Genomic DNA, 15,075 nt, shown 5'->3' with positions numbered 1-15,075 from the left:
GGATTAACGCAAACCCAATTTGCAGTGTGGAGTAGTGGTTAGGGCTCTGGACTCTTGACCGGAGGGTCGTGGGTTCAAATCCCGGTGGGGACACTGCTGCTGTACCCTTGAGCAAGGTACTTTACCTAGATTGCTCCAGTAAAAACCTGCTCCAGTAAAAACCCAACTGTATAAATGGGTAATTGTATGTAAAAATAATGTGATATCTTGTAACAATTGTAAGTCGCCCTGGATAAGGGCGTCAGCTAAGAAATAAATAATAATAATAATAATAATAATGATGAAAATAAATGTGTTTATTCAAGAAAAAAATAAACCTTTTGAAAGAAGAAAAATGGTATGTTTTTTTTTTAATACCTAGAATGGCCCTGTTAATTCCAATTGTAACAACTACAATTATCAGGATAAGTCAACAATTTTGGACTATCAGGGTCATAAAAAAAATGTGAAAGAGGATACTGTACCTTTGTCCTTTATAAATTCCATTTATTTATGAAATTACTTAGGGGAATGGAGGGGAATACCCAATCCAGCCTACAAATCGACAACCACAGTGAAATCCAAAATGTAAAGAATATCTTTATTGAAATAAATTTATTTGAATTATAAAAAAAGTATACAATTTACAGGTTACATTCATTTTTGCAGAAATAAAAATAGATGGAAAACAAAATTAAACCAAATAATTAAAACCAAAAGGGGTAACTGCAGCTTTAAAACACAAATTTGCTCACCCAATTTGCAACTGAAGGGCAGTGAACAAATAACAGGGGTCGTATTTTTCAATTTCTTCCAAGTGAATAAGCAGAGTTGAAAAACACATACGTTTACTTGTGGATGAAATTCAATTGCTGTTCACAAGTGGTATAGAATATACCTGTCAGTTTCAGACAACAAGCTATACTCTCATCAGGACTGAACAAGAGCCATCAACAGGTACTTTTACTGAAATAGTAAATCATTCTGAAAACTGAGCTAACATTTAAAACCTATGTGTAGCAAGTATTTCTGTTGAAATATTGACAACATTATGTGCACTATTAACTAATATTCCGGGTCTATCACTGAAGACATTCTCTGCAGGTTACAGCAATAAATATTATAATGGCAATGAATAACAGCTGATGACAATATGTTCTGCTAGAGAGAGATGATGAAAAAAAAAAGAAGAACCATTTTGGACATTCAGTACTGCCATAAAAAAATAGATAAGCTTGTTCCAATAACAATGATACATGTATATCCCTTTGGCAGACAGCTTTTGTTTGTGAGAACTAAAAATATGCACAAAAATGAAACTAATTCAAGTACTGTAGGACATATGTAAATTAAGTGGGCAAATTTATAAACTTAAATATATATCTTAAAGGCAAACCCGTTGTAGACTTAGCATACACCAGTCTTTGTAATCAAAAGACTGTATTCACAATTGACATATATACATACTTCAGGCTCTAATAAAATACCCCTGACCTGGATTAATCCCGAAACAGTTTATCAACTCTAATTAAATTCAGTAATCTCACCAGTTGGCATGTTTCTGTGAATGTTGAAACCAATAAACTAGCTTGCTGTACTGCATGGGCCTGACTTGCATCAACCAGAATACTGCAAATAGTTAAAACAGGACCAGACCTCACAACCTTTATATTCATTCACCTTTTATGTATGCAGGTCCTTAAAACTATCCCAGTTTTGTTTAATAAATAATTAAGGTACTTTCTGCAAATGTGCTGGTGAGAAGAAGAAAGTTTAACGACCATTAACGTTTGCAAATAATTGACACATTATTAAAATACATGGCTCAACAAGCACGGAAAACAGAAATGAGTGTACTTGAGCTTATTCAACGGTATGCTGGGAGAATGAGAGGCGCGTAAACCATTCAGTCTGAGCTTTTCAAAGTGAAAAGGACATTCCACCATATTGAAGTGTGCCATTTAATTCCACTGTAATGTGCCACTCACATCTGCGTGCATAGGTGCAAATGTATTACCTTTTTGGACCCCATTATGACCACCATAGTCTCACTCATATTTTGCAGAATACGATGTAATTTAAAATTTTTTTGTCTTTGAACAGTTAAATTGACAGTCACTTTATAAAATAAATTAATATAACAGTGTCAATCTGGTTATTAATAAAATTACAATCAAGACAGTACAATACCAGGTTAAGCCAATAAAATAGCCTAATTTTAAACAGGTGCTCAGTTGAAGTGCAAAAGCTAAAAGTGTTCAGATGTGAATTTTGAATTTGAGTTGCACACAGTTGCCATAGCTAAACTTTGCCACCCCAACCCTCAGTGTATAGCACATTTCATTATGGAGGATGAATAGTTTATCTACCCTTCTAACATTACTGAATAAACCTAGTCTATAAAGGAATAGATGCTATTCCATGCAAGCAACAGCAAGTACAATATCCTCCTTTGTTCCAAGTTCTTGATAGAAGTACTGATAAAAGTTCTTCTTTCAACAATATATTTTGCTAACAAAGGCAATAAAGCCAGTGGATCTAAACCTCGGGAATTTGCATAGTATTTTAGAAATGAAATGAGGAGGGTAGGGCAATGGGAGTAGGGTGGAAGATGAATGGCAAAACAAAAATGAAAGACTTTGGTGGTCAACAAGTCCATCCCTTCCACACCTCATCAGTCCATATAATGTTTGCGTCCAACTCTGATTTGTTTACGAAGTAATCTCCTACCTGTTTGTTGCTATATTTTGGAGGGTTGGCCTTGTAGCTGTAATCCGAATACTGGTCAGAGCCTGTAGAGGTGTTGTCACCTGTCCCGACAAAGGTGTTGGTCGCTGGGAGGTCCTGCACAGCCTGGTGTTTCTTGGAGGCAGAGGGGGACTGGGGCTGAAGTTGGATGGAGGGCAGGGGAGAATTTGAGCGGTAGTGACGCCCTAGGTCAGGGCTGCCAGGTGGATAGTTGAGAGGCAGGTGGATTCTAGGGCTGTCGTTGACCCCATCGTTAATCAGGTTGAACTTGAGGCCTTTTTGAAGGCTGGCTTCCTCGTCCTCCTCTAGGGGCTTTGCTGGTTTGGGGGCCTTACCCTTTTTGCCCTTCTTGCCTTTGTTACCCTTAGGTCCCTGTTTTGGGGCATACAGATCCTTGTTTTCCTTTTTTCCAGCTTGATAACCACTCTTGGCCTCTTTCTGCAAGTAGTAGCGGATCACCATCACAACTACAATGACCACAATGACCCCAGCAATCCCTGCAAGGCTACCATAGAGGATGTTGCTACGTTGGGTAGCCTGGCTGTAATCAGGGTCTCCAGCAATATCTGTATCTAAGGGTGTGTAGAGACTATGCCCTACCAGAGCCTCCACCATTGTGATATTGCTGATGGTCTCATTTACAAAAATGTGCACTAGAGCCGTAGTATGTCTTGGGGGCTTTCCTTTGTCGCTCACCTTGACCACCAGTCGATGAAGGCCAATGTGCTTCCGAAGTATTTCCTTGACTAAAGTGATCTCTCCATCAGAGGGGGAAATGTGGAAGAGCTCATGGGGATTTCCACCTATAATGCTAAAGACTAGCTCTGCATTGGGGCCAGTGTCAATGTCTTCAGCCTCCACCTTCTCCACCCTGGTATCAGGGCTGGTGAATGGTGCTAGATGGTTGTAGGAGGAATTAGAAGGCCGTGTGATGTACGGGGCATTGTCATTCTCATCAAGGACATTGATAGTCACCCCAACATAGGATGACCTAGGTGGATCCCCTCCGTCTACGGCCTTTAAGCGGAAGGTGTAGGTGCTTTCTTTCTCACGGTCAAAAGAGATGCTGGAGAGAATGGTGCCCGAACCATTTTGGATGACAAATTTGCCATTATCTGGCTCTACTGAAAGGTGGACATGAGCATTCTCACCCTTATCAGAGTCAATGACTGTCACCATGCCAACTGGACTAAGAGGGGGCATATTCTCCAACACAGAGAAACTGTAGCCACTTAACATGAACTTTGGATCATTGTCATTGCGGTCCAATACTCTCACTACAACTGTAGCTGTCCCTCGAAGACTAGGGACACCCTTGTCAGCTGCAGCCACTACAAACTCATAGCGCTCCCGATGCTCACGGTCAAGCTGATTTTTTGCTTTCACTTCCCCAGTGTCTTCGTTGATCTCAAAGAGGCCTTTGGTTGATGGGTCCAGGATTAGGGAGTATGTCAGCTCTGCATTGGTGCCACTATCTGCGTCTGTAGCCGCTACATCCAATACCCTGTCCCCAGGCTTGTTGTTTTCAAAAAAATCGACCTGAAAAAGGCTGGGCGAGAACACAGGGACATTATCATTTATGTCTGTCACTTGGACCTTCAAGGAGTTGGTGCTAGATAGAGCTGGGTTGCCGGAATCTACTGCCACAATTTCGATCCGGTATTGCTTTACCAGTTCGTAATCCAAAGGGGTGGTAGTCTGTAGAAAGTATTTCCTTTTCTTTTCACTTGCAGATTCACTAGCTGGCTTTAACTGGAAGGGGACATCACCAGCCACCACACAAGTGACCACCGCGTTCTCCCCTTCATCACGATCTGAGACTTGCACCAGGGCTACTGGGGTTCCAATGGGCATGTCCTCAGAGATGTTGGCTACTCCGTCTTGGTGAATCACCAGCCCAATCCCTCGGATCTCAATGGTGGGCGCATTATCATTCTGGTCCTTTACATGTATTATCACCAAGGTCTTGGAGCTCTTAGGGATAGGTCCTTTATCCCGGGCAATCACATAGAACCTGAGCGTAGTAATTTCTTCCCTGTCCACAAGTCCTTTCACAGAGATCACACCACTGGTGCGATCGAGCCGCAGCAATCTCAGCACCACATCAACGGCTTGGTGGAAGGAGTAATCTATCTCCCCATTGGGACCCATGTCTGCGTCATTGGCTTTTACCTGAAGAAAGGAAACAGAAGGTGAATGTATCATGGACATAAGGAAGATCAGATAATAGTAACATCTGACTTTTTCTGGATACAAAAGTGCGACCACCAACTGATTTTACTCCTGGTATATTTGTATTAATTTCATTTCAACTCCATACATATCGCACTTTAGCGGCTGCACTTATTGGCACTATTTCAAAAACTGTCACCTGTTGCCGTCCCAGTTTAAGCAATTATTTAAATTTAAACACCTAAAACATAAACTTCCTCTCCAAAACTACGGTTTATCATCCCAGATTCCTTAACTCTAACCTTGTTGTCTTGGAAACTACCCAGAAGAATATGATAAGTCAAAGTAGGAATATACTTGTCAGCCAAAACTTGAAAAACATCTAAAGTAACAGTGAATGCATACATGTAAACATGAAAAAGGTCTATATTAATGCACAATACATCACTTTTATTCTGCATTCAATTAATATTTGGTGGTCTACATGTAATTTCATATGAATGAAGCACTAGGATTCACAGATATATAATCTACCTGAAGCACAGAGTGTCCCACAGGGCTGTTCTCTAGCAGCTCAGCCTCGTACTGTGGCTTCTCGAATTTCGGTAGGTTGTCGTTGGCATCAGTGATGCTGATCCTGAGCAAGGCGCTACTGTAGCGTGGTGGACTCCCACCATCTTCCACCTTGATGTTCAGGTCATATGAGTCCTTCTGCTCTCGATCCAGGTTGCCCATCACAATGAGCTGTGGCTGTTTCTCCTCTTGCTCTTCCGCCACCTGCAGCCCGAACAGCCCCTGTCCTTCAGTGCCAACTGTCAGCTCATAATTAGCTATCCCATTGCGGCCAGAGTCCCTGTCAGTGGCCAATGGGATAGGAAAGAGGGCCCCTAGGAGGGTATTCTCTGGGATGGAGAGAGTAAGAATAGGGGAAGAGAACTGCGGGGTATTGTCGTTGATGTCCAAGACCTCAATTTTGCCTTCCAGTAGTCGAGTGCCGTGGTTTTGCATGAGGTCTGTGATAGACACCTCAAATTCCAGTTTGCACGGTTCCCCTTCAAAGAGGTTCTGACAGTCTTTCAGGGTCTCTCGGTCAATGGGTGTCTCTGTGGTGAAGATGTCCCCAGTTTTGCCATCCACGCGAAGATAGGGGCTACCCATTTCAAGCTTGTAGAGGTGGCCAGAGTCTGGCAGTCCTTGGTCAGCCGCTAGGCTCCCAATCAGTGTATTGGGTGGCTGCTCCTCCTGAACTTTGTAGATAATACTACTTCTCACAGTCCTAGAACAGCAAGAGACCAGCAAGATGGTCCACACAATTCGTGATCCAAGCAATGGATCCATCGGCACAGGCTCCTGGGCAAGACTTCAGTCTAGAAACAAAAAGGAAGAGGAACGAGAAATATTTTAGTTTTACAAAAAACTGTTTTTTAGTGCATAATCCACTCTTAACAGTACTATGTTTTAGATTTTTTTTACTATTTAACTATTGTTACATTTCCACTTGGGGCATGCAGAAACTTGTACACTTACATTAAGAAGAATTTCAAATCAGCAGGTATTCAATAAATCCATTAATTAATTTGTTGATTTTAAAACAAGAACAGCTGCCCTCTCTCACATTTACAATTGAGTACCAATTAAACTTCCACACTGAGGCCCAAATTTACAAAGGGGAAAACCCGACCACAAAAAGCCACGTATTGTGTGTGATCAGTACGGCCGCACTCGCTGTCAAAATAACAACCTATTTTATAAGACTAATTAGGTAAAGCAGGCAATTCCGCAATCAAACAACTTAAATACCCATCACCGCAATTAGCGGTGGAGAATTACACACCTCTCACAATAAATAGCGGGTTTGGGTCAACCCTGCCTGTGTAGGCTACACATTCCAAAAGAAAATGAATGGCACACAAAGACCTCAGCCTGGTACTAGCCATGGTGATGAGGATGCTCGGAAGCGAAAACTGAAATTTACTAATATGGAAGTGGAGATTTTGGTACAAGCAGAACTTGTAACACATTTTTTTTTCATAAATGATTAAGAACAGGTTTGCATTTCTCAACATTTATACTGATAGCAATTCCAGCAGCTGGTACACATTGTAAAGATTTTTTAAATGTGTTTTGGGGTTATATTTTGGGCTGGAGTGTTTTGACTGCTTGGAATGTAAGCTACGCTGCTGTTTAAAAGCAAGTTTCAAGATTTTGTTTTTCCAAGGACAAATACTGCAGGACGACTGCTCTACTAGAAACCTGATTGGCAGAGACATTCTAGGAGGTTTATAATATCAGTAATACTATACAGCATTGTTGCTGGCTTCTTCAAAAACACTAGAACTGTTTTCTGAATATCATGGTTTACTTTATTCATTAATTTACTTTGAAAAAAAAATAAAGCTTTGGAAATAAGCTAAATGCGGCATATATGTACAGTGGAGAATAAATAAACACTATTACAAAACCCAATTGCTTACACAAAACACAGCAAATGTTTCCATGTGAAAAACAGATTTATGCATCAAATTCAGAGCGCCTGTCTTTATTTTACTGCTTACTAAAATGGTTACAACAAAACATTTGAAAAACAAACTAAAAAAAAAAAGTTATGTTTTCACTTTGCCCCATTCACCCAAACCCACTTTAAAATGACTCAATTTGACAAAACAGTGGGGGAAATCAATGTTAGTTTATGAAACAAACATAGGACTATAGGAGAAACAGTAATTGGAGTAGCAGGATTACACAGAGATTCTGCAGCTCTTTGTACTTTGCTCTAACCTCCCGAAACAGCTCCAATGGTTAATGAATTCACTCAAAAGTTACAGTAGACGGAGACAGAAGACAAGCAGCATACTGGCTAACTGTTTTGGTGGTTGTTGTGTTTTTTATGGATTCTCAAATGTGATGGACATTATGTGATACAGGGTAGGATAGGGAAATTCAGCACGGAGAATCCGCAATGAATGAATGATTTATTTATTGATTGCAACTGCAGATGATTAAATGAACTGTGATGGGCGCTCAGGGCCCAATGACTGTGATGGGCGCTCAGGGCCCAATGACTGTGACGGGCACTCAGGGCCCAATGACTGTGACGGGCACTCAGGGCCCAATGACTGTGACGGGCGCTCAGGGCCCAATGACTGTGACGGGCGCTCAGGGCCCAATGACTGTGACGGGCGCTCAGGGCCCAATGACTGTGATGGGCGCTCAGGGCCCAATGACTGTGATGGGCGCTCAGGGCCCAATGACTGTGATGGGCGCTCTGGGCCCAATGACTGTGAAGGGCGCTCTGGGCCCAATGACTGTGATGGGCGCTCAGGGCCCAATGACTGTGATGGGCGCTCAGGGCCCAATGACTGTGATGGGCGCTCAGGGCCCAATGACTGTGATGGGCGCTCAGGGCCCAATGACTGTGATGGGCGCTCAGGGCCCAATGACTGTGATGGGCGCTCAGGGCCCAATGACTGTGATGGGCGCAGGGCCTGAGTGAATGATAAATTTGGCTGGAGGCCTCGTCCTCGGGTGCTCAACAGCTACCTGCGGGAAGCCGGCTGGAAAAACATGAACAGTTACGTGCATCCCAGTGCCGCAGATAGGAAGTGGCTATGGGCATCCTCCCCCGACAAAGACGAGGCCGCCAAACCATGAATGGAAAATAATAAGAAACGATTAACACACCCATCAGTGGTGCACTGCCACCTACCCCACAAAATACTGAAAAATTAATGAAAATGAGCAGCTGATACATGGCCAGTCCCCCACAGCATGACTGCGCTGGATGAAAGAGCCCAGCCTCTCCAGCCCGACCAAGCACCCCACAGAACTAAATACAAACCGCTCAGCACTCGGGTAAGAAAAAAAACCCTACTCACAAATTTTTAATTTCTGATGTAGGGGGAAATCTAAGGAAATCCGTGGCTGAGGGTAGCCCTTCCTCCAGGCTCTAAGCGGTCGACTCCCTTTTCGGCTTCCCAGCGTGTGACTGAGAGGCCGAAACAAAAGCAGCGACATGGGAGAATAAGACACAGAGCCTTTATGCCCTTGATGATGATGATGTGTTGGTTAGGGGCTGTTTGTCCTTGCAGAAAAGTAACCAAGTTTACAAGGATGCTCTCTAACCCCAAAGACAGCAACATCTTGTAAGCCATGATGTTTGATTAATGGCGGCCAACTGAAATTTCATGAAAACTTAAGTGGCAATCATCAAACAAGCTTACACTTTCCATACGAACCACCACTGTTGGCCCAGATCATCATCTACCACTATCAGGGGGAAACAAGGCTATTCTTTGCAAAGGAGATAAATTACATTTTAAACTCTTACAACAGTCTCTTAATGCCCCAGCTGTCTGTTTTAATAAAGTCACATGAAATCTCACAGTGCGGTAATGGGGGTAAATTATGTAGCTGGGATGGCTTAATGTTTTTTTTACAATTCAACACCTTTTATGTCAGCATTGTATTAGATGCATACACACACACACACACACTACTTTACATAAGGATTTGCAATCAGCACAGGGGATCGCACGTTGAGCTCCTTGCCTCACTGGGTCACCAGTTGACAGCAGAACAGATAATGTCTTCAGAAGTTATATTTGGAAGTAAAGCTGTTTTGAAAGCCCTAGCTGCTATACTTTTTCTCAAGAACAATGTCATATTCTTTTCTTTTTTTTTTTTTTTGGTTACTCTGGTAAACATTTGTTTTTCATCTTTGCGATTAACAACTCTTTTTCCAAGCCTTACTGTTGAGCTGTCCAGCAGCTTGGCAGATGATGGTCTGTGTATCACAAACATCACCATCCACTGCATATATCAGTGAATATTTTGCACAAATTTGAGCCAGAGTTTATAATTTCCCAGGAAAGTGGATTATGTGAGATTCCACCATTCAACAGGTTAACCCTACTGGTCACAGGAGTACATTCATATTAGCATGCTTCCTTCCATTTTACATCTGGTTCTAAGTTCTAGATATATTGACTGCTGAATACTATGTGCCCAAAGTCAGATTCCTTCATTTCAGTAAGTCATGGGAGGCTGGGACCTTTGAACTCTGCTGGCTTCACCTGTTCTACAGTTTGGCAAAGCAGGCAGTAAGCAACTCACATTGCTCAATTAATTTACAACACAGCTAGTGTGGGGGAGAGGGTTTATATTGAGGCAACAAAACTCAATCATTCAGAAGAACTACAATACAAACATTGACAAAGCAGAAGGGCAAGGTGAAAGGCAAAGCAAGGTGTAGAGCGCTTATCATGGAGGGTGGAGTCTGTTTGCAAGGCAGCTGCTGATAAATGTAGGGTTTTGTATTTTCCACTCTCAATGTGGTCTGTTCTTGACACAGTTCTACATTTGTCAAGCAATTATTTGGTCAGCCTAAAATAAAATATGAAAGTTCTATTTTGTAAAAGGTTGTGGATAGGATAAAAGCAATAAAAATGACAGACATGACCCAAGCTGCTTTTTCAGAAATTACTAAATGAACTGCTGTTATAGTTTATATGTCTATTTCTTTGTTAAATTTGTTCCTATTCTGATTTAGAGGTTTAGTGCCTTCATTAGTCATGCTTGTCGTTTTAGGTTTACAACTGATTTCAGCTATGGCCATTTAGTTTACTCTTAAAGCTGAGTAGTAGCAAATGATTGTGGGACTGTAAAGTAAACAGGGAAACTGCAAATGTTTACAGGGAGTAACCCAGAACTGACATCATTAATGGTTAAATGCATGAAGTAAACCAATGTGAACTACATTGATCTTGAAGTCCCATGATTATTGTGCTTCAGAAAGAAAATTACCTGTATTCCCCTGTATATTTATATAACAGGAGTGGCCACGTTAACCAGTAATGCAAATGTATTTGATTTATCAACAACATTGCTGAATCAATCAACAGCAGTACAGATAAAAACATCACAAGAAATACAACATTAAATGTGGTCCAGTGGTTAAAGAAAGGGCATGTAACCAGGAGGTCCCCGGTTCAAGTCCCACCTCAGCTACTGACTCATTGTGTGACCCTGAGCCAGTCACTTAACCTCCTTGTGCTCCGTCTTTCGGGTGAGACGTAGTTGTAAGTGACTCTGCAGCTGATGCATAGTTCACACACCCTAGTCTCTGTAAGTCGCCTTGGATAAAGGCGTCTGCCTAAATAAACAAATAATGACAATGTACATATCATATAGAAAACTCTTAAGGGTTTATCATGTTAGGGGGTTCTTACACAATTAGCACGGTTACATTTACTAATGCCAAAAACCTTAAAGTCTTCAAAAGAGTCATGTAATATCAGTCTAATCCCAAGCATACTTTCTCCTATACAAAGTATTGTAAACACACACACACATCATTATATATATATATATATATATATATATATATATATATATATATATATATATATATATATATATAAAAGAGCCCTGAAGATCTGCACTCCTAGAAAATCCATTACAAGGTATAAAGATTGTCTGACATAGGATTGGATTCTGCTTTTATCTAAAACGACATTTTGGAGAGGAATTACTAACAGAGAAAGAAAGTCGCCAAGAGTTTCTTATTCTTTAACTAGGGTTTGTCTGCAACAAAAGAGCCTACATTATGCAACATTTTCCACCACAATTTATTAAAACAAACATATCAAACAAATAGCTGTGTCCTCTTTACATCGACCGTTTTGTAATCATGCTAACTCCAGAATGTAAATGAATTAGCACAGTCCATTTAACTGAATTGGCAATGTGTTGGGGGTGCACCATCGCTCAATTCAGGTAGCAGGGCGCTCTCGTGTCCAGGGAGACTCTTAAAAATCTCTTTGAGGCTAAGGGCATTCCACTAAACTAGACGCAGAGGAAACACTGTTTCTGTACAGATGCGAGTGCTGTTCTTCCCTGTCTGACAAGCTAAATGTAATCCTATTAAAATGACCGTAGTCTCTTTGCTCCTCCTTTACAGAGTTCTTACAAATACGTCTCCAGCCCCCATGTAAACGCATAGACATGTAAAAAATAAACATAATACACATCATAGAGAAACACCATTTCTAGTTTAGCAGAGGTATGAGTCTGGTAAATAAACAATGATGAGGAGCGACTGTCGAGGGGTTATTGCCTTTTGGAGTGCTCACCGATATAAAAACAAAATACCTGGACTGAGCAATAGCTTTCCCTTGTATTATACGTTTACACAAAAAACGTGTAATAAATAGCATGTGTCAGTATTTCCGCGCTACAAATGATGAAGTATAATAATGAAGCAGTTGATTTTACCAACGTATAAAACGCCCAGTGTTCTCTACATTTCGCATTGTGCTGAAGCTTTAATGACCTCAAAAGTGGTATTTCCAGTTGTGTGGTTTTATCAGTACCAAGTGGAATTATTCATCCCTGTCCTTCCTTTACACTAGAATACAACCACAAAACAGGTTTAGCAAACAATGTTTTATAATAACAATTATACAAATAATAACGTATTGGGTACAGCTCTACGATATGGCAAGGAGAAGCACAATTGCCATTTGAGTCCCCCCTTATAATGATGGTGCTATTAAAGAATTAAGATTGTGCGTCTTTTTAAAAAGAAAATTGAGTAATTGAATTTAATGGTGAAAAAAGGAGCAACACAGTTTTGTGAGAAATTGTTCGACACGATTTAAACAAACAATTGCAACTGCAGCAGATACGGCAGGCTACAGCGTTTTACAGTACAGAGAGAAAGTTTTGATGGAATAGTACGTTTACAACACATAGCCTACTAGGTTCACCTGTGAATGTACTCACAAAATAAGTGACAGGTGTTCGTTGATTAGGTGTCACCCGACTAACCGTCTCGTTCTAAAATTCGAAGACGAAGCTATAAGCAAGTACAACAGGTTGTGTCAGTTTCTTATGAATTGTCCTTTTGGACTACTCAAGAAAACAAAGGCATTCTTGATCGCGTGCGGTGCTTTCAAATCAGTCTTCGACATTCTGTGATTAAAAGTAACCGTCATTTCATACGTCTTTATTGGTGATGTAGAGCAAACAGTTTGATAAGTTTTAAATGGCAAGTTTAAGTATAACTGTCAAAAAGATACACCTCGCTCCTTCACCGTCGTGAATACGCTGTCTAGTTTTGAATGCAGCTGGTAGAAATCAAATTAAAACTAAATAAATACAAATAAATTCATTAAAAAAATGGGTGCGTGGGTGGTCAATAGACAGTGGCATTAAAACAATAATCTGCCCTATTGTATTTGGATTAAGCATAATACAAAATATAAGGGGATCCCCGGTTTGTTTTCAATTGACTGTGATAAACAGCGAGCTGAATGAAGTCGATAAACAGAAGATGCTTTTGATATACAGTTTCCCGTTCCCATTGCGACTCCTATATTAGCAATACGCTGCGTGTTTTTAAATTTCAATCCATTCGCTGTATTACGGATTTTTGTCGAAACACTAATTAAAATAAATATAGTTTTTTTTTTTTGTTTTTTTGTTTTTTAAGTTGTCGACGTGGATTTCCCCCCCTCCTTTGTAATCTTTCAATACTATATCATGGTTAATTCGCAAAACATGTGAGTGTTGAATGAATCACCCTGTCCAATTCAATGGCAAAACTGAAGCTTTTAAAATACACGTTAAGTCGCCGGCTGCGTTTTTTCTTCATACTAGCGGCTTAAGACTATATCCACACCTCTGTCTATTGCAGATGAAGTACCGCGATGGTTATTATGGTTACATTTTAGATACATAATTCATATAATTGATGTACTTTGAACAGATTAAATGTACTTTGAAATTGATTTAAAAAAAAAAAAAAAAAAAAAAAAAGATTTGGGTATAACTTGAAACACACAGGATACAAATAATGTAAACCACTCGCATCCTAAATACAGGCAACTTGTGTTTTTTTATTCAACCAGAAATAGTGTCATTTGTTTAACGCGTAAAATAATTGGATTCCATATAATACAACTTAGAATAGAATAAAATAAGAGTGTTTAAAATGTTGAATACATTCGCCGTTCTTACCTTTGCGGGTGACAGTTGCTCCTCTAAGCCGGCTGTGCGCGCTTCTCCCCGGCTAGGAGCTGCGTTCCCTCACCGCTTCTAAATCAGCTACACCAGCCCAAAACTCCCACTTAAAATAAAATACAATCCTTTGAAGAAGAAAAAATCCACGGATGCACTTAACCATTGATCAATGTTATCCCTTTAAAAAATATCCAGATCCTGCTAAAACAAAGTCCAATTGGGTTTGTACCCTTCTTTTTCTGAAAAGTCTGAGTACTGGATCTGATTCTTGTGCGTCTAAAAAAAATCTTGATGCAGCACCGCACACGTGATTTTTTTTTTTTTTTTTTTTTTTTCACAATCCTTTTCCTCAAAGGGAACTCAAACTGTTTGCAACTCTGAACCGGTCTAACTGCATTCCTCTGCGTATACTAACAACGTTGTATACCACTGCCATCAAACTGCCGTCATCCTCAATGAATCTCCACTCAACGCTTCCACTTGGTATGAACCACAGACAAGCCCGGACAATATCTGTTCACCTGCTTCCAAATAGTAAGTAAATAACCTATTTCTATGAGTGTATCCCTTCTTTAATTGTATGATACCACAGTAGATTCACATGCACAGCAGCACACCTTGCCCGGGTATGCTATGCATGTGTGTGTGGAGCAATTTCCAATTGCGCTCTCTCTCTCTCTCGCTCGCTCTCTCACGCTAGAAGAAGAGAAACACTTAGGAGGTGGAGCTATACAAAACCCTCATCAGCCTTCAGATTCTCGCTGTTTCCCAATCACCTGCAACTGTGCAGAATTTGCGTGTATTTTTTTTTCTTCTTTTAAAACAAAAAATCTCCCTCGATTTATTTGTTGGAAAAGCTTAATTTTAAGGTTAGTTCAGCTGTTTTCTGTCAAATCATAAATTATGTCTGTTAAGTGTACATATATTTTCTTGCACAAAAAATAGCAGTGTTTTCATTTGTGTCTTGTACGTCTTAGCTTTCGTTTTTGCCTGTTATTCAAGCGTCAGTTTCATCCTGATTCTCAGCACATTTTCATTTGCATTCTGTGAAGCAAAAGAGAGCTGCAGTCGGATGTGAGCATTTTGATGCACCACGAGAAGCAAGCTTGCTTTAAAAAACATTTCTTAGTTTACGATTGTCACCGTTATTTGGGA

At 40.4% G+C, this 15,075-nt stretch overlaps 1 protein-coding gene across 3 annotated transcripts in view; it reads right to left on the bottom strand.

The window, feature by feature from the left end:
- Nucleotides 1-14,695, bottom strand: part of LOC117431214 (protocadherin-1-like) — a 116,024-nt gene extending 101,329 nt beyond the window's left edge. The window contains exons 1-3 of one of the 3 annotated variants that reach the window (XM_034051943.3): nt 13,918-14,695; nt 5,434-6,266; nt 2,710-4,899 (exon numbers count right to left, since the gene is read on the bottom strand). In XM_034051943.3, the coding sequence (XP_033907834.3) occupies nt 2,710-4,899; nt 5,434-6,237 (2,994 nt within the window). In that variant the 5' untranslated portion in view covers nt 6,238-6,266; nt 13,918-14,695. The remainder of the gene's footprint in view (nt 1-2,709; nt 4,900-5,433; nt 6,267-13,917) is intronic. The other 2 variants (XM_034051944.3, XM_034051947.3) reach the window with 2 other exon arrangements.
- Nucleotides 14,696-15,075: the final 380 nt, after the last annotated feature.

This window comes from Acipenser ruthenus, chromosome 22 (assembly GCF_902713425.1).
Source record: "Acipenser ruthenus chromosome 22, fAciRut3.2 maternal haplotype, whole genome shotgun sequence".
In the NCBI taxonomy this organism is placed as follows: domain Eukaryota; kingdom Metazoa; phylum Chordata; class Actinopteri; order Acipenseriformes; family Acipenseridae; genus Acipenser; species Acipenser ruthenus.
Note: the sequence above shows the minus strand (reverse complement) of the source record. Positions and strands in the feature narration are given on the sequence as shown.